This window comes from Egretta garzetta, unplaced genomic scaffold (genome assembly GCF_000687185.1).
Source record: "Egretta garzetta isolate BGI_Z169 unplaced genomic scaffold, ASM68718v1 scaffold54, whole genome shotgun sequence".
NCBI lineage: Eukaryota > Metazoa > Chordata > Aves > Pelecaniformes > Ardeidae > Egretta > Egretta garzetta.
The window spans coordinates 1,659,484-1,679,050 of NW_009259313.1; the positions used below are offsets into that span (position 1 = coordinate 1,659,484).

The 19,567-nt window shown below is 37.5% G+C and overlaps 1 protein-coding gene across 5 annotated transcripts in view; it reads left to right on the plus strand.

Moving 5' to 3' along the window:
* Positions 1 to 19,567, plus strand: part of STRN (striatin) — a 72,872-nt gene that overhangs the window by 26,000 nt on the left and 27,305 nt on the right. For 3 of the 5 annotated variants that reach the window (XM_035892001.1, XM_035892002.1, XM_009636443.2), the window contains exons 5-8: positions 670 to 834; positions 12,770 to 12,905; positions 14,747 to 14,882; positions 18,727 to 18,837. In XM_035892001.1, coding sequence (XP_035747894.1) covers positions 670 to 834; positions 12,770 to 12,905; positions 14,747 to 14,882; positions 18,727 to 18,837 — 548 coding nt within the window. The remainder of the gene's footprint in view (positions 1 to 669; positions 835 to 12,769; positions 12,906 to 14,746; positions 14,883 to 18,726; positions 18,838 to 19,567) is intronic. The other 2 variants (XM_035892003.1, XM_035892004.1) reach the window with 1 other exon arrangement.

Below are 19,567 nucleotides of genomic sequence, written 5' to 3' on the forward strand. Positions count from 1 at the left end.
GCCCAGCCCATATATGCAAGACAAATTAATATTTTGCGGATCCATTGCAGAATAATGGAAAGGCAAGACAGAGATTTTTATCAAGCCTAGTGCGTTATAAATAACAACTCCTCCTAGTAGCTACATCTACAGAATAGATTGGACCAGATGGTTCTTGAGGTCCCTTCCAACCTGGTATTCTATGCCTATGACTTGTTTGTATTCCCTCTGTTTTCTAGGCTTCTAATAGTGCTTATATAAGGAACTTAATCTGATACTTCTTGTCAGGCTTCATGTGTAGTTTCCATGTATTGAAGAATAAAATGGCCATGTTGTACACATGCAACTGTTGATTTTTATAAGCCAGTTGTAAATATTTTAATTAAAAGTGCTTTTCCATCCATTTTAGTAAATGAATGAATAACGTATTGTATAACCTCTGACTGCTAGGCTCTTTGATTTCCCCCCCCCCTCCCCCCCCCTCCCCCCCCGCGCCGCTGTAGAGGCTGGTACTGCAAGAGGCGATCCCTCTGCAGCTGGTACAGGATGATTTATAAGCGTGTTTCATCAGTGCAGCACCATACTTTGCTAAGCTAAGGGGTTGAAGATGAGTTTAGGGAGAAGTTTTCATATACTGTTTTGAATAAGTGAAATGTACATGGAAGATTAGCATGAGTTCTGTTCCTGCAGGTATCTACAAGAAGTGGGCTACACCGACACGATATTGGATGTGAAATCAAAACGAGTACGAGCTTTATTGGGCCTCTCAAGTGATGCTTCAGAGAAGGAAAACAGAAATCAAGAGCCAATGGTAAATGGCACAGAGGGCCAGATTAAAGAAAACACAATGATTGGGTAAGCATCAAGGTGACATTGCTATCTTTCTGCATAAATGCACTTAACAACAAATTTTTGTTTACTGAGAAGATTTCAGGGTTTTTTCCCTGGTTGGAGATTAGAGCAATTTTCTAACTAATTTTATTGCATTAAGCAGTAAGTATAGAAGTAGCTCCTAAGATTCACAGCTTAAAAGCACCATAAGTTTTTTTTTTCAGTTGGATGGCAGCACAAAGTCAAATCAAGCTTCTTTGAGATAGGATTGCTACGGGGCTAGAGGTCAGCGTTGTTTCAAGTTAACTGTTTATTTGTATTGCTGGAAACTGCTGTATCGATTACAGGCTTTGCTCTTCTGGTCTGTGCTGACTATGACACAATAATCTATATGAGATAAAGGATTTTTTTTCACTGGATCTGAAAAACTAAGTCACTTGTTACGTTCTGATTCCTGTAAGTTTTTGATTTTTCCGCTAATGCAAATACATACATATGTAAATGTGACTGAAATGTAACGTATTAATTTCTGTCTTTCAATATTTCTCATATGATGAAAAGTCAGTCAAAGAGAGTAAAAGCTTGTTGTGCTTACTTTTGCTTTTAAGTAATGTTGAAAGCATAAGAGGATTTTTTTCCATTTTCTTCTCTTTTCCATGCCGAGTTAAAAAAAAAAGTTAAATCTGAAACTTAGCTGTAGGGGCTTCAGGAAAGCAATCTGTTTGTTCTTATTTAAGATATTGTAGTTGCAAAACTTGAAAAATACTGAAAATGATGAGGAGTTGTTTGTCTGAACAATACATGAAGTAGCCGTTCACAGTAGTTTGTGCTGCATCATCAAGCACAGCTTTCCTCAAAGATTCTCCCTCTTTTTTTCCTTTTCTGTATGTGGCAAAATTCAAGACCTTTGTTTTCTAAGGTCTAATTCTGTTGTATGACCCATTCTGTCTTTTAAAAAGCATTTGTAAAATTTCGTTATACCCAGCAGATAGCTTCAGCAACTTCAGGCCAACAGGTTACGCAAGGGCAGAAGTTCATTGTTATGTAATTAAATTTAATGCTGTGAGGTGGAAAATTTCAATGTATGAGAAAACCCGTAAGCTACTAAAACATACTGTGCTGATACATAGTTGACAAGCCATGTCGTTTATGTACAGCAGCTTTGTTTTTGAAAAACAAGGAATGCTTGATAGATTAACAATAACAATTTTAGTTTGATTTCTGGTGAAGGGGTCACTTCTTCTCAGGGGAAGTGGGTAAATAAAGCTCCTCTTCTTACACTTTAAAATTTATTTAAATGTGTTTACTTCTGTTTAGAAACGGATATATTTGCTGGATGAAACTGTTGGGCAATAGTTTTGATATAGCAGTTCTGCATACATTTGCATTTCTTTCCTATCTACTTGCTTCTGGGTAGGTCTTATATTGGGTTTAATACTTTGTAGTCTACCCTGTGGCTGAGGATATCTACTGATGGAGAAAAAAAGAGTTCCCTTCCCTTGTGGCTCTGCAAGCTTGTCAGCTGCAAGGCTGGTCAGGCTGCACGCTTTGAGAAACTGTTCTCTTCTCGCTTGTGGTGCATAAGATGGCAGACTGAATTAGGAAGCTTAGGGGAGCGTTTTGATCCATGATGTGTATGGAGAAGTGACTCTAAGGGTTTTACAGTGGAAGAATTTTCCGAGGATCTTGTTCAGCATAGTCACGTCAGTCTTCATGGGTGATTTTTTGGATGTCAGCAGAGATCTCCCTCACTGAGAGGAAAAAGTTGGGATTTTACTGAAATTCCTTGGTCAATCAGAGTACAGGATAGCTTTCAATGCTGTGATTCTTCTGGGTGTTTCAAGTACACTCTCAGACCATCTCTTTCAATTTTCCGTGCAGGAGGCATTCTCTTGGTTTTCTTCCTGGTAGAGACTGCCTGTTATTTAACAGCGAATTCATCTTGTGCTACTAGATACTGTAAAACGCTACACCTTGCTGTTTCTGTGGCATGTGGCACTGTTTACCTCCTCCCAACTGCATCAATGCTTGTCTCTGAGATTTCAAAGTGCAGCTTTATTGCAGATGGGGAATCAGGAATGAGATGAGATGTTGTTTTTGATTAGCTCATACTTACCTGTTACCTGCCTCTCTATTGTCAGCATTACTTAAAAATGCATAGAACAGCTTCTTTTTGCAGAGTATTAGCACTGAATAGGTGTCTAAGATTTAAGGCACATGGATCTTGCTCCTGATCCCAACTGGAATTCTCACCGAGTGTTTGAATACTTAATTCGATGCTTTTCTACCCGTTTGGCACAACTGGGAAAAATGTAGGTGGCTCAGCTAAATTCTGGCTCGCAGTTGAGGTAGGGGCACTCTTTGAAGCAACCTTGCCAGTGTTAGGCTGCTTACTGGGAGGGCAAAAAGATTGGTGGTTCTTTTAGCAGCCTCTTGTTATTCCCAGCATGCATGTAAAGTGAGAAGAGGATTGGGGCCACAGCAAGCTTGTACAGTTGGAAGGAGTGCAAGGAACAAGTGCCTGCAGCTTGATAGTGGTAGAAGAGGAAAGTTACTGTGAGAGACTGGAAGAAACCAACCAAAATCTCAATGTAATCCCAGGAAGCTTAAGGACGTATATGTGTGTTTGCCAGGACCACCAGACATTGGGACAGTTGAAAACTAAAGTGCAGATGGAAGATGCTCTGTGGCTGTACAGATACAGTGAAACTGTTTGTCGGAGAAGGTTTTGCTATCACTGCAGAAGCCTGTGAACTGCTCAAGCCAATGCAGTTTGGCAAATTTTGTGGTTCAAAACATTTAATGAACATTGATGCCAAATATCTGCTAGCAAGTCTGAGACTAGTGGTCAACCTGAAGATGTTTCAGTTACATTTGAAGAGCAGAGTGCTGGACAAAATGTAATGCATGGAAACAAATCTGGTCTAACAAGGAATACCTCTGTTAAAGTGAGAAAGCACAGCTCATAGAACATTTGATTTGTTTGATCTTGGAAGAACTGCATGATATTGTGGAGCCCAGCTGAGACTGTGGATTTTAGGTCTGCTTTTTAGAAAAATGTTCATATGGAAGGAAGACTGTGAGAAGCAGAGTACAGGGATTGAATGAAGAGAAGGCTTGTGGGTAAGAAACAATGAAGACAAATCAATAGGAGTTTGGAAAGAATGTGAGTGAATGTGATGAAGATGATGTACAATAGAGGGGAAAACGGCACAGTGAAAACCAGAAGGAAAATGGATACCGTGATGTGTTTCAGGAACAGGAAAATGGAACGCACATGAGCTTTACATTTCTTTAAAGATTTCTCCATATAGTAATGTAACTTGCAGAGAGAACAGCTTGGCTAAATTGCCTTCTGTACAACTGAACGCTCATGTGATAAATCCCAAAGAAAGTAAAGAGATGGTATTTGATGCTTTTATGCCACCATATGGTTACCTCTTTGGGAGGAGAGAGGTCGTAACGGAAACAGGAAACAAAAATTCCTTTATGTTTTGACTGTCATTTATTGGTAATCAGCCAATACTTTCTCAGTGAAATGAAAGTGGTGAAGAACAAAACAAATGGGTACTGAGAGAAATCCCACTAAAAGAGCAGAAGAGCTGACTTATTTCTCAATGCAGTCTGATTTTAGCATGTTTTTTGTGTAAGCCCATGAATCTGTGTATAGTGCTTGTTGCTGCTACTCAGCCTCCTTCAGCAATACCTTTTTTTTCTTTTTTTTTCTTTTTTTTTTTTTTTTTTTGGTGTGTGTGTGTGGCGGGGGGGGGGGGTGGAAATGCCTTTGATCATTGTAGAGGCTAAGTCCTGGAATTTTTCCTCTGACCCCAGGGATGTCACACCTCCAGTGTATACTTCGTGGTGGGTAGGGAGGATATTCCTCCTCCTGCTCAGCTCACTACATGTTTTACAAATTTTTACGAGTTGTCTGTTATACCAGAACTATACGGGACACTCAGTGCTGTGATACTGACAGGCACTTGAGCCTTTTTATGGGAAAGGCAGGTGAGAATGTTTGGGGTGGTTATTGTGAAGTTGATGCTGTTTACTTTGGTATGTAGAAGTGTACAATAGTTACTGTAGTGCAAATATTTAAGCCAATTATATGTATTTGCAGCAGACAATATGTAACTTGAATTTTGCTAGGCTCCAGTTATTTTAGAAAACTGCCATCTGGGCCCTCATATCATTCTCAGCTTAATTTTGTATATCTTAGAGGGCTGCAGGAACATCAGAGAACTCCCCCCACCCCTTTGGTTTTTTTGGCTTTTGGTACAGTGATGAACAAACTACTGTTGTCTAAAAGTCTTTTAAAGCCAAATTCTTACCATTAGGTGAAGTAGCCTCAGTCTTTATGTGTTACTAGGTGCTACATCTGTGGCCAAACTTGTATTCTTACATTGCCTATTTATTTGCTAATGTACAGATCCTCTTGAAAGCTTTAGCACTCAAGACTTCATGTGGATTTTGAATGCACCCTGCAAGATTTTGATTCCATAAATGAAATGTTAATATGATAACCTGAGATAGATATAGTCCTGGTTCCACTTATTTCATGGAATTTAAAAAGGAATCTGTTTTCAGTTTCTTCAATCAGCTCACTTGCATTACAAAAGATAAGTACCACTTGGCATGTCTGGACTCAAAAATAGATACTAAAATAATAACTTTATAATAATGGTTGAAATTCTTAACACCTTCAGTTAGAGGAATGGGTGCTTTCCCCCAGCAAACTGAAACAGAAATGAAAGCTGCCTGCAAACGTCACTTGTAGCCTTGAAAACATTGAAGTATTTAAGTATGTTCGGTTCACTTATTACCTCATCTTTTAATAGCTTTATCTTACTGACTGAAACCTGAACAGTCAAATTAGTTTATCTTCTTGATGGGGTGTGTGTTTGACTGCTATTTGATATGAGTGGAAGCAAATATAATAAAGGAATAGAACTGGAAAGGAACGAGGGTGTATACCAAGCATGTGTATGTATATACACATATACATATGGATATGTGTATAGATAAACTATCTGAGTTCTAGCTAAGGGTTTGATCATTAGAACTATGTTTAAATACCCAATAGAAACTTTTAAAGAAAAATGATCCTGAATGATATATCAGTCTCTCTCTGAAACCGACCTACTGCCCTTTTTTTCCTGTTGAACCCCATATGGCTTCCACTGCCAATACTTTACATGAGCAAAAAGGCATCAAACCTCAGCATTTGAGAGCAAATCCAAAGACCTTTTCAAAGACTAAAATTAAACATTTTGAAGACCTTATCTTTCTGATGTACATCAAATCATTCCAACTGGCACTTCATCGAATGAACGTTTTTCTATACCAGAAGGCCTTGAATAACTCTTGCATCTCTAAATCCTATTAACGCTGACCCATGTAATGAAAATGCTGCATACTGGATGATGAATGTTGTGTGTTGATTAGCTTATAAAATGGTTTATTTGGGAAGGTATCTTTGAATTTAACAACCCGAGGTAACATGTGCCATGAAAAAGATTGCCAAAATAATATGTGAGACTAAAATATTGAATTACAAAAAGAAAAAAAATCCCAAATCTATTTGCCTTATTCCCTTTACTGGTGTGTTTTCCACCTTTTTCTTGTTTGTCCCTGCCTCCATCTTGCAGTGACCTGACAGGCATTTCAAAGATACCTGATTTAGGCCAGACCTGGACAATTATTGGGGTTTTGTGTGAAGTAGTACCAATGGACCACTCTTTTCATTTAATTGGCACAGATCTATGGCTTAAGGGTTTTAGGGATGCTTCTTGGAAATGTCACATAAGACTCATGGTACAGAAGGAATGGGGAAAAAGAGACAGAAGTTGTGCAATGGGAGAGAAGGAAGCAAAGAGAGGGCAGGTGAGTGGAGAAATAACTTAGAAAAGTTACTTCAGTTCTTCAAACGTTGAGCTTATTTTAAAAATCTTGTTTATTTGCCATATTATAGTTACCTGACTAGATTTGGCAAGAGAAGTGGCCTTTCCTTTTTAAATGGCATTCCTTCACAATTCCAGTTTATACCCAAACCATTTTGTAAGTGTTGCTTACCAGTTGTAGTATGTGTTGCACTGGTTCTTGCATTGTGTGGTGTGTATTCATTAGAGGTTTCAAAGGTTGTGACAGACTGTCTAGCCTGCCCCATGTTCCTTGTGTGTAAATTTTGATGATTGTAAGTGTTCCATAGTTTTATAAATTACTAGTTTGATGTTTTCTGTGCTGCATTATGAAAGATTTTGCACAGCACTGAAGATTTAACAAACTGTTCTCAAAGACAGTCATCATAGAAAGGAATACATTTGCATTTGCATGCATTGATTTACTATGTCCAGTTTGAAAGAATTCGACTAGCGACATTGAAAAGACTGTGTTAAAACATGAAATAACTAAATTCTGTGGGGAATTAATAAAGCTTCTGACCTTGCAGTAGCACGTTTTGATAGTAGGAGGAAACTGAGCCAAAGAAAACGGCTCAAGAAAGAGTATGCTAGAATAGCTCTTTGAATGCTGGGTCACAACAGGCTTTTTCCTGTAGAGGCCCCCAGAAACATTTCTCAGCCTAAGCTGAACTTGTGTTTATTTAACTTGATTGTGGTATTTCTTCCTGCTTCTGAATTTATCAATAAAATCTGGTTTTATTTAAGATAACTTGTGTATGTCTTGGATAAAGCAAGCAAAAAAGCCCTGTACTTCTTCCTTTGGGAGAGTGAGTAGGACCAAGGCAGTTAATGGCCCTGTGGCTGGGTAGTTCAAGGGAGAAGTTTATGAGAGTCTCCTGGACATGACTACAGACTCCCAAGAGTTATTATCAACAAGGGGGAAGGTAATGATAGAAATATTGAATGTGTTGGTTACAAAGAAAACACACGTCTGTAATGTGGCTTTAGTCTAAGTTAAACTTGACTTTGCAATATGAAATGTTCTGGATCATGTTGGGTGCAGGAAAGGTATCATCAGTGCGCTGTTTTAGTTTTTGCGTAACAACTTCACATTTCCTATAGGTTATGGTTTCTACTTTTCACTCAGTAAGAAGCAGGGCTTGTGTTAAGATCCTGAATATTAAATGTTGAGAGCCAATTGAACACTATACGTTTTGTAAAGCTGCTAATATTTCGATGTCAGGGCCAACTGGATTTTTACACAAAATACACGTCTTGAGCCATGTGACTGTAGGGCAGAAAATGAAGACTTGGCTGTATGGCCCGCAGAGGCCCAGTGAGAGCCATGCTTGCTTTAAATAGTACATGTGGAATATCCACGAATCATATTTCTTAGATTTCATGGGAAGAGTTTATTACTATTTTTAGTCTTAAAGAGGCCAAGGGTTTAAGACAAATCTGCATAATTGTACAGCCTGTAAAATACAAGTTGGGATGGGATTTTCAGGGCACTCACAGCTGCAGAAAATTCTGGCAACTTTTCCCAAGGAGAAAAATACTCATGTGATTTCAGGTTTATGTTGCTTTAAGGGAGGTAAGTACTTCAGTTACCAGCCCATTTGTAACAAGAATTTTGTGTTTTAAACAGGAAAAAGTTTCTTATCTTTGGGGATCAGAAGTTCCCTGCGTCAAGAGCAATATTCACAAAATCTGCGCGCTACCTATCTGCTAGTAGTAAGATGGAAAACCTAGCAGCATTAGTGTAGCTATACTTTACTTTCTGGCACTACTTATTATACTTGTTATGCTTGTGACAAGCAGTTAGTGTTGTACCTCATCATGTGCAGACAGGAGTAGCAGGTAGTCTGTCTGCCCCAAAGACTTTCCTGTCTAATTGGATAAGGCTACTGGAGAGGAGAATGTAATGCACAGAGTTAACAGTATCTGGTAGAAGACGTTATATTGGTTAAATGATAGGGTTTTTTTTTTTTTTAGATTTGGTTAGGAAGTGGTAAGTCAACTGGGACGAAACCCTCAAGGAAAGAAGGCAAGGTTAGGGGAGATGACCATTGCAAGGGTGCTGTTGCAGAGTACGTTGAGGAAGGAGCAGTGGGAAAGAGATTCAGAACAAGCAGCTGAGGAGCACGGGATCGAGGAAGTCCTGCCAAAATCTGGTTGCTCTATGCTCTCTGTTTTGGCAGCTTCTGTAGCTGTTCCTGCTGGCTGGGGTTTCTGGCTTATTCTTCCCCAGCAGTTTTTCTTTAAACAGTATGGCTGGGGAAGAAGGAAAAAGCAACACCTAAGTTCTTGCACTTTGAAAATGACGTTCTCCCTTACATAATATTTAGATCCAGGACAGCCCAGTAAAGAGGAATTGTTGGTTTTGAGACCTTTTTGATTTTTTTCTTTTTTTTGGTATCCCTTTATTTGCAACTGGTCCTGGATGTTGCCATAGTCTTGCCTCGCTCAGGCCTGTAATACTCCAGTTTATGTATCAGTCCCTGCCTTTGGAGCTCCATTCTATTGCTTTTGCCCATTAATTTTCGAAAAAGTATTTTAGACTACAAAAGCCCTGGAAATAATGAGTTGTGTTTCTTTTTCTAAAATGGAATTTAAAGTAATTTATTATACTATCCTATCTCTGAATATATTTTTGCCACTTCTGCTTTTTTTATTGCTCTGGGTATGGACCCCATAAGAGAAACAAACTAAACAGATGGAAAATAATGAAACAAACAAGTTTTGAATTGCCATCAAAGTACATAACATAAATCAGCTGAGGCTAGACATTTTCTTAAGTATATTTTACAGTGTTCCTAAGTGTTTGTGCTGACAGTAATATCTAAAATGTATTATGTTTATGTGCTGCTAAAGGATGAAAAATAGCTGAATTAGAAAAATAGCTAAATTATTGAGTTACTTCTGATTTGACTGCTAAAATGTATTGGGGTACAGTATAGCCAACCAACCTGTCTGTCAGCTTAAAGCTTCTTTTCCCTGAAGAACCTTTAAATAGCTTAAATATTCTGTCAGTTCTGTTTTCTTTTTTTGGTTCTTATGAATTCTTTCTTGGAAGTTGTGCCTTAGCACAAATAATCTTCTGTGGTACTATGCTGACTTTGTACATTTTTGTAATGCGCAGGAGTTTTGAAATACGTGATAAACTACTCTGTTTTCCAATGCATGAAATGCCTCTTACCCCACCGTGTAAATGGAGATATACAATTATGTATATATCTGCCCACTAAAGTATGTAATAGTTAATGATAGTTGAATCCAGAACAGTTACTTAAAAAAGATATAACCTTCTCTTTTGGTGGTCACTTTGAACTTCAGTGTGAAAGAGCCTGATTTAAGATCAAATGAGTACAGAGCCAAATCTAGGTATGAATTACTGCAAATACTTGTACTTGCAGAAGGGTATCTGTCTCTTCATAACAAGTTCTGCTGATTAAAGTTTGATATTCTATGTTTGGTATTAGTTCATACGTTGCTATTTACTGTAGTATTTCTGATACTTGCTAATATAGATCAGCAGCCATGATGTTTTTACATGGCAGATTTTTCTATGACAAAATATAGAGGAAAAAACAGAAATACAGTTGTAGGTGGCTGATTTAGTCCACTAAAATTTGACCAGGACACATAAAATTTGCTGAAAATCAAGAAGTTAGTCAAGTGAAGCACATCACAAGTTTTGTCTTATCAAGAGTTGTGTGTTGGAAACAGCAAAATAACAGTAATATAAACAGTAATATAACAGTAAAATAGCCGTAGAATTTCTGTGAAAATGTACATTATTACTACAGATTCCTGAGGTGGTATAGTTTGCCAAAGCAGTGATTACTTAAGGAAAAAGAAAAATATTAGAGTGCTTTCAGGTTTGTCATAGAAACAAGAGGGTCAAAATAGCGCTAGAAGCAAGGCAAATTGGAAGCATGTTTGAGATTGTCCTTAGATATCTAAGATGAGATATGGGGAAAGTGGAAGGAATATTCTCCATAAAACCAGTGACCATGAAAACATACTGTACATCATGGTATATTATGGTGCTGTGGATGTGTTCACCTGGAGTACTGCGTCCAGCTCTGGAGCCCTCAGCACAAGAAGGACATGGAAGTGTTGGAGCGGGTCCAGAAGAGGGCTACTAAAATGATCCGAGGGCTGGAGCACCTCTCCTATGAGGACAGGCTGAGAGAGTTGGGCTTGTTCAGTCTAGAGAAAAGAAGGCTGCGGGGAGACCTGATTGCGGCCTTTCAGTACCTAAAGGGGGCCTATAGGAAAGAGGGGGAAAACCTTTTTAGTAGGGCCAGCTGCGTTAGGACAAGGGGTAATGGTTTTAAACTAAATCGGGGTAGGTTTAGGCTAGATATAAGGAAAAAATTCTTTACAATGAGGGTGGTAAACCACTGGAACAGGTTGCCCAGAGAGGTAGTGGAGGCCCCATCCCTGGAAACATTCAAGGCCAGGTTGGATGGGGCTCTGAGCAACCTGATCTAGTTGGCGGTGTCCCTGCTGACTGCAGGGGGGTTGGACTCGATGACCTCTAGTGGTCCCCTCCAACCCAAAACATTCTATGATTCTATGATTCTATGATTCTATGTGGAATTTCTAATGGCTAGTCAAATCATTATTGGTATCTTTGGGCTGTAAAGATGAGTAAATGAAAAAAGGGTAGAATAGCAAATTGTCGTAATGAAGTGCAGATGTGTTGGGACTACGAAGAACCCACTCCTGCTGATTGTTGTCATGTAAGCGTAGAACTGCTTGAGCAGGGCCTGCGTAAAGAAGGAAGTGTGCTGCTTATCATGCCTGATTACACATCGGAGCTTTTGCCCTTGGATGTTTCCTGTAATAAACTTTTGAAAAGCGTTATGAAGAAACACTGGATTAAGTGGGCGATGGACAGATAAACGTGTTTACACCACAGGGAGTTTAAAAGGGCTTACTGTATAGGCTTGTTAGTTGATTGAACCTTTTGAAATGGGACATAGCAGAAGCAAAACATAGCATTAGCAAAGGCACTTGCTGGTAGCAGGGGTACCAGGCATTTTAGAGCTACAACTCTGAAAAGAGAGAGAGACTTCTATTGTTTCAGTGGTTGTGAAAATCAAGATGACGTGCATTTAGTGATGAACTATGAAAAACAGACTACTGATTAAAGGTAAGAAAACAATACAGTTTGTCTTTACTACTGTAAAGTCATATAAAGAATGTACAAGGTTTTACTGGAAGTAATCATTACAACGCAAAGAGAATCTTTTTTTTCACCACTTTATCTTTGAGGGATTGATGGAGAAGTATGTCTTCTGCATAGGAAACATGGTACCTGTTGTTAATTTTAGGATTGCTTTAACTGTACTTTCATCAGAGTTTTAATAATGGTTGCAGTCCTGCTTCTTGGGTTCTTCCTCTTCATTTGTTAATATGACAACCCTTATGTTTCCTGTTCTGAGGCACTGCCTGAAGTTGTGCCAGTGCAGTCATAATTTTACCCAATCTTCACCTGTTTCCTTATTTGTTTAATGTTAATGTCTACACAAACCTTAGCCATCAATGAGATTCTCCCATTATATTGTTTTGTAGTGGCAAATTTACCATGCCTCACAAGTTAATGAATGTTAGATCTAGACTTTGATGTTTCCCAGCAAGGTGAGGAACATCAGACAGCAGCAAAGTTTTCCCGTACCCTGACGTACATGTGGGAGGCCAACTTAGTAGCTGTAACTCATGTCCTTGCTGCTGAGGCTTTCAGTGATGTTATATCAGTATTGATGGTGCTTTTGGCCCATATCAGATGAATGTTGCTTTAAAACGCTTTTCAAATAAAAAGTGGAAGTGTCTGTCCCAGTAATTGTAGCTGGATGAAGAATAATTGTTAGTTCTAATAAGATAGTTTATGGATAGTGTTTAGTTTTTTAATCCACAAACTTTTTTACCTGTAGACTTATTTTAGTCTCATGTGTTGTTGGACGTCGTAATACAGAACAGACTGGCAATTGCAGAAGTGGCTTTGTTATGATTTCTTTTGACTCATGATTGTGGTTGTTGTTGTTGTTTAGGAAACCTGAATTGACTGACTCTGCCTCTCTGCTAGAGACCTTCAAGTTTCTTGAAAATGCAGCTGCAGACTTTAGTGATGAAGAAGATGAAGAAGATAATGAAGGAAGAGAGAAAACAATCATTGATACCGCAACAGTGAGTGGAAAAAATAATTGAAAAAGTTACGAAGAACAGAAAAAGTGAGATTAATGAGATGCCTATATGCAAAGTATATGACTGTGTATGTACACGTGCAAATCATTAATACATCTTTATGATGGCCTGTCCAAGCATGTGTGCATAAGAGGAATTATATATGCATTTCTGAGTTTGTGCATACAAGTTAGGCTTTGCCATCTTTATTGCTTTAAGTTCGCCGTGACAGATTAACATTTTTTAAATTGTCTTTCTACTATTCCATATTGCCTAGTATTTTTTTATATATTAGACAAAATTTTTAAGGTGGCAGATGTCCTTTTTTTACAATTTTCAGCTTAGTTTGAAGGTATTGTTTGTAAAGTTGCATGTCAAAAATGCATTGTTGTTTTGAATATTTATATAAATATATTGATATTTAAAATGACTTGTAGAAATTTATCTTTGTAGGGTATGGAACTGAAATACCACATTTCTCTTTAAATAGCTTGTGGAAGGAAGAAAAAGTATAACTGGAAAAACTCTTAACATGGGGTTAATAAACTTTTTTTGTTTATTCAGTTGAATACCTGAAACTCATTCATGATCTATACTTTGCTATATGATTTGGTCCTATGATCACATGAAATGGATACATACAACCAGTACTCAAATTTATCCTCTTCTTTTCAAAATTGATATTTATTCAATGAGCTGTGTTTCCTAACAATTGAAGCAGTTAAGAGTTATGATGGATGTGATTGTTTCTATGATCAGTTTTAAGAATGAATAAAACCCCATCAGTTTGAAAGAGTTTTTAAAGAGGATCTTTGTAAACTTATTCCTGTCTTCCATGGGCTGTGAACTAATGTCTGAGACTCTTCTGTAAAATCATCTCTAATACAGTATGTTCAATGAGCCTGCTGAAGGAATGAAGCTTGAAGTTTAGAATTGATTCAGGTTTTGAAGTTGGTTCATTGTATTTAGAGGAAACAGTCATTCATCCTCATGCATTATTGGATGTTGCCCTATGTAATGAAATCTTTTCAAACCTGACCCTTAGCAAGGTTCCAGGTCAAAATGTTGTGATGAATGTAATTTTTCTTTTTCTGTACAAATAAAATTTATGCTACAGTTTTCATGTATCATGGCATCAGCTCACCTGTTAGTCAAATAACTGTAAAGCATCTAGTCCATTTTGATTATTGAGGGAAAAGTACATTTATTGCAGAAAGCATACGATGCGGTCCTTAATTAAAACATGTACCAAAATTTGGTAATTTTTGTCTTTTACCAGATTTGCCTTTGAATTTGAAAGGGAAATGCAGTTTAAACATGGAATTACCATGTTTAAATTACAGTAGTATCTGAGGAAGTATTCAGTATGGAATGATTTTTGCCAAATTGAAGCAAATTAGCTCTTGTCATTTGTGGTTTTTGGCTTTTTTCTAGAGTTGTCTTTTAGTGTGCATGTAGAGTGATTTCAGAGGTGAGAGTTAAAAAGGCTATTTTCAGAGAAGCAAAGTGAGTTTGGTTTTGCTGAAGTCCTTTCTACAGCATTCTATTCTGTTGTTTGCAGTGTTTGTGTGGGTTTTTTAATCTGCACCAAGAAAAAGTTTTCTGGTAGTAGTGGTCTAGGTCAGTGTAGATTCATTATCAAGTGATCTACAGACAAATTTCATTTTGACTTAGAATTTGAACAAAGTCTGTATGCTTATTCCAGATTATCCTGTTAATGTATACTTTTCTGCTTCTTCAACTTCCTGTTAGGATTTTGCATAGAAGACAAGACAGAACTGCTCGGTATAAAGGTGTGCATGTACCTTAATTCAGCTTTTTTTGTCTCTTTCCTGACCTTTCAGATTGTAAGGAAGAGAGTGCTATCTGACAGCAGTGAAGACAGAGATACAGAAGAAGCTTTGAAAGAGTTTGACTTTTTGGTTACCTCAGATGAAGGTGATGGGGAATCGAGAAGTTCAGGAGATGGAACAGACTGGGGTAAGGAAATGTAATGGATTGTACCAGGAAAAAAAAATTGTGTTAAGAATATATTGTGAGTGATTGTGAGACTGAGATCTCTGTCATGATCACTGCACCTTTTGAGTATTCCTACAGTAAATAATTGGCAGACTGAAGTCCTCTTGACATAATATTCTTATTATTCTGTATACTGCTTTAATGTAAGTATTGTTCAAGGTTTATGCTTCTCGTCATTGTCTTTTTCTTTTTCCTCAATAATAAGGCAGATAGAATTTGAATTTTATGAGTGGAATTTCAGTGTGTTTTTCCAGTGACCCATGCTAATGAAGGGCTCTGGTAAAGCTGTATTTTACAGTTATGACATGATTATTTAATCTTCTTTGTTTTCTACCACTTCAATACAGAGAGTAATGTGAGTCACAAAGACTGAATTAGTTGCACTCTTATTGTTTGTTAGCAATTTGGGCAATGTGAACTATTCAGTTCAAATTCTTTTTAAATTAATCAGAAGACTATATCTCTAAGTCCCCTAGTCAGAGAGACATTTCACAAACTGTTCTCTGTCTTTTGAGGTACATTTCCTGCAACCTAGAATGCCAGCATCCACTGTGCCTTGACATAACTACTCCACATAAACCCACTGCATAGGGAAGGGAAAAAGGAAGAGAACTGGTTAAATAACTTGATGAGGAGTTGTTTCCTCCTTAAGCTGCTCTGGAAAGTCTTAAGCATAAGTGGACACAGAGGGAGCTATGGAAGATGAATGGGGAATAATTGAGCTTTATAATAGAACTGAAACCTTGACAGACAAATAAGCCATGGGTAGCTGTGGCTCTCACGTGAGCTAATGGCTCCATGATGCTGTATTTCACTGAAGCCATGTCCAACTCCTGGCTGGATGCCAAATTATTGTTCAGTGTGGTGTAGTCTCTCTGCTTGAGAGGATGTGTCTGAGTATCATTAGATACAGCAGTCAGTATTCTGTTCACCAAACAAATTTAGGAATGTTACCCTTTTTTACAAAAAAAGTTTTTATTATGTTGTTCTGATACTTCTCTTTTAATATTAAAAAATTTTATCCATTTATGCTTGATAAGTGTAGCTATTGCTTGTGTCACCAAAAAGTTAGTATGACAATAGGAACTTTTTTATTTTCAAATTCACAGTTCTAGTTTATTTTTACTTTCATTGATGACAGCTGACTAGAAATGAGCAAAAGTCTAATATTAAAAATAAATTGTCATGGAAAGTAGTAGTTTCATTTCTAGAACTATTAAGGGGGTTTTTTGAGTTATATATTGAAGTTTTTCAGTTATTTGTTTTACAACCTGTGCCTCTTATGGTAACTGTATATAAGAACAAGCTTCTTCAAGGAACTGCCATTATGAATCACGTATGTTGATTTGATTGAAGTGAAACTGTTAAATGTAGCGTACAAGACTGATGTTCTGTAGGGAGGATAGAAGCAAACAGAGGAAGTCCTTGCTTCATTTTGGATCCCAAGCATCAGTTGGATCAGTTACAGTAATTTTTGAACCTGTTTGGCTTGAAAGGTCCTCGGAGGTGTTCAGGTAATTTTTAAACTGTAAAGCCCTTGCACAGTAGTGGTTCAGGATCCACTTGTGAAGTTGATTAGAACCTGTGGGGCATGCAGGAAACATCCTGGGACAGTCTGTAGAAAATTAATGTATTAAGTATTTTCCTGGCAAAATACAATCCATTGTATTTCTAAATTTATTTGTAAATAAATCCATTTAAACTTTTTGTTGGAGGAGAGCAAAAAAATCTTGTCTAGCCAGGGAGGAAAAGCATGATTAAAACTTATAACCTGGTCCCAGAGAGAATACATACTTGTTTCTCTCAAGCATGATTTTCTCATCCCTTTTTTGAGTTCTTCGTGCAATTCTTGATCATTAGTGGTACTTAATTGGGTATATGTATTAAGAGGACATGACTTAACCCACAGACCATGTTTTCTCTCTTTAGCTTATTAATACCTCTCTATTGTCATAGCTGCTGCAAAAAGACTAATGCCTCAAGACTTTGGGTCTTGAATTAATCTGTCACTCATGAGTATAGGATCATGACTAGGGGTTCAAAGCAGTGAGAGGTCATCTAATCCAACCTCCTGCTCAGGTCTATTTGTGGCAGGTTACTCTGGTCTCCTTCTGGTAAAGTGTTGAATATCTTCCAAGAAAGGAGTTCCCATAAACTCTCAGGGACAGTATTCTGGTATTTGACTGTCCTCATGGTGAGAAGTATTTTGTCCTTCTGTGATGCAAGTCTGAGCAGTGTCTTCTCCATGCCTCCCCATGAGGTAGTTGTAAGCAGCACTAGGATGCCTCTCTTGTCATCGGTGAACACTCACAGTAGTCTCAGCCCCTCCTTGTAGCTCATCTGCTCCAGTTTGCCTTAATGATCTTAGTGGCTCCCCTGGACTTGTTATACTGTGTCAATACTAGTTACTTAGCAAATATATATACTTACAAAGTTTCCCAGTATAAGAAATATTATACTGGATGCAGTACTTAAGGTGTGGACTCACAAGTGCCAAACAGAGGGGAATAATCAATTCCCTCACCCTACTGGCTCCCTTCTTGTTAATACAGCCCAGGATGCGATCGATTGCCTTGGCTGCAAGAGTATGCTGCTGACTCCTGTTCAACTTGATGCTGATGAAGGATCCCTAGGTCTTTTTCAGCATAGTTAATTTCTAACAGGTTGGTCCTCATAATAACCCATGCCTGGTTTTGCATCTTCTGTCCAATCATAGTGACTCTTTCAGGCTGTGATTGATAGTGTTGTGCTTCCTCTACAGATATTTAATACCCTTTCTGCATATTAGTCTGAGGATAAGTTTGTTATTGTTTGTATTTTAAGAGGTCTAGAATTTGATATACAAAGCAAACTTGGTTTGGAAGGAATTTTTAAATAATAAGGTTGAGATTTTTAATGAGGAAAACAAAGCAAAAAGATAATGCATTTCAAAAAATGCTGTAGCTGTAATGGTCATGAAAATATATATGAGGAAAAGCTGTATTGCCTTGCTGCTCTCACAAGTTATTTTTCTACGCTGCCTCAGTACAGTCTTTCAGTATATGAAAAAAATAACTTGGGGATTTGAACTCACATAACACATCTTGTTCAAAATCTCCAAATACTATACCACTGGAAGAACACTACTTCTCTGTATCACAGGGGAAGCAATTTGAGAGAGGTGTGGGGTGTTGTTTTTTTTTTTAAAAAAAAAGTGGGGATTTTTTTTTTTGTTAGGCATGTTGAAATGTTTTGTGTATTTTTCAGACTAATAACTCAGACTTCCCCTTTTTGTGAAATTTCATGGCTTTAGTGCTTTAAGATTTTATTCAAGCCTTGGTGACATGTATAGTGTGTTCCAAAATGATTTAAACGTGTGCTGGTGCTTTGTGTAAATGACAGCATAGCACAAAGATAATGAAATGAGAATTTGAAATGTGGTGATGCAACATCTGAGCTGTAAAGTTATGCTGACCAGTAACATAGCTGCTGCTTCTAGATATAATAATTTCTTCCGTGGAGGAAAGAAAAGATTAAAAATATGTCCTGATTTATTTTAAAGTAAATGTTGCTTACATTTATGAACAGCTATGTGCTTGGTTACAGAAATTAGGCATGTGAAATTTCATCTCAATTTTTAAGAAAATTCTGAGCAAATAGAAGTTGAATGTGAGTAGCAGTTTTACAGCTTTCACAAGCTTGGTGCTATTTCTGTCTGTTTAAAATAAAAGACAAATGCCATTGACAGCAGCTGTTACCTCCTTCAGTGGAGATGACTTGGTGACATTATTGAAAAAGGATGTTTCATTTGTTTCACTTTGTTTAGAAAAGGAAGACCAGTGTCTCATGCCTGAAGCTTGGAATGTCGACCAGGGAGTAATAACCAAACTCAAGGAACAATACAAAAAGGAGCGCAAGGGGAAAAAGGGGGTTAAGAGTAAGTGGAAAACATTGCACCTTAAAATCATAAATCCTACATCTTTCACACCCTTAATTCTATCTTTCTTTCAATGTTTTCCTAAAATTACTTACTCTTTTACTTTGCTGCTCCTGACTGCTTTCCTGTTCACCAGTTCTCAGGGGTTGAAATTAATGACAGTCAATCAAGTTACTTGTTAAATAGCTGCATTAGATATAACTTCTTCCAACCAGGTGTTGGATTAATTAAAAATTCTTGCTTTGAGCATGGATTATGCTTTGGTTATTCAGAAACTTAAATTGTAAAAGGCATTGGTTTAATAGTTCACACTTCAATATAGAAGACTTCAGAACCCTTTCTTAGCTGGAAACATGCCAGTTTCAGAGGAAGAGTTAAAGTCTGGTATGTAAATAAAAAAAACCCCACAAACCAGAAACTCTTGAGAATCCTATTAGATGACAGAGGGAGAAAACAGGTTAATTTCTACCCCTGTTTATACTTAACATTCACAACATGAAAGTCATGCTGTCATCATAATTTGTTATGCAGGGCTCGAAATAGGAAGCAACTCTATCAGTTTATTTGTAAATCACAGGATTTGTTTATTGACTTTCATACCTGTGGGACTAGCCTTTAAAATTCTTGGGTATTGTTACCCAAACAAAAAACTGTGATCAGTATCTAAAATACAGTTTCTAGCCCTGTATTATATTTTTTGTTAACATTTCTTGAAATACAAATCTGTTTT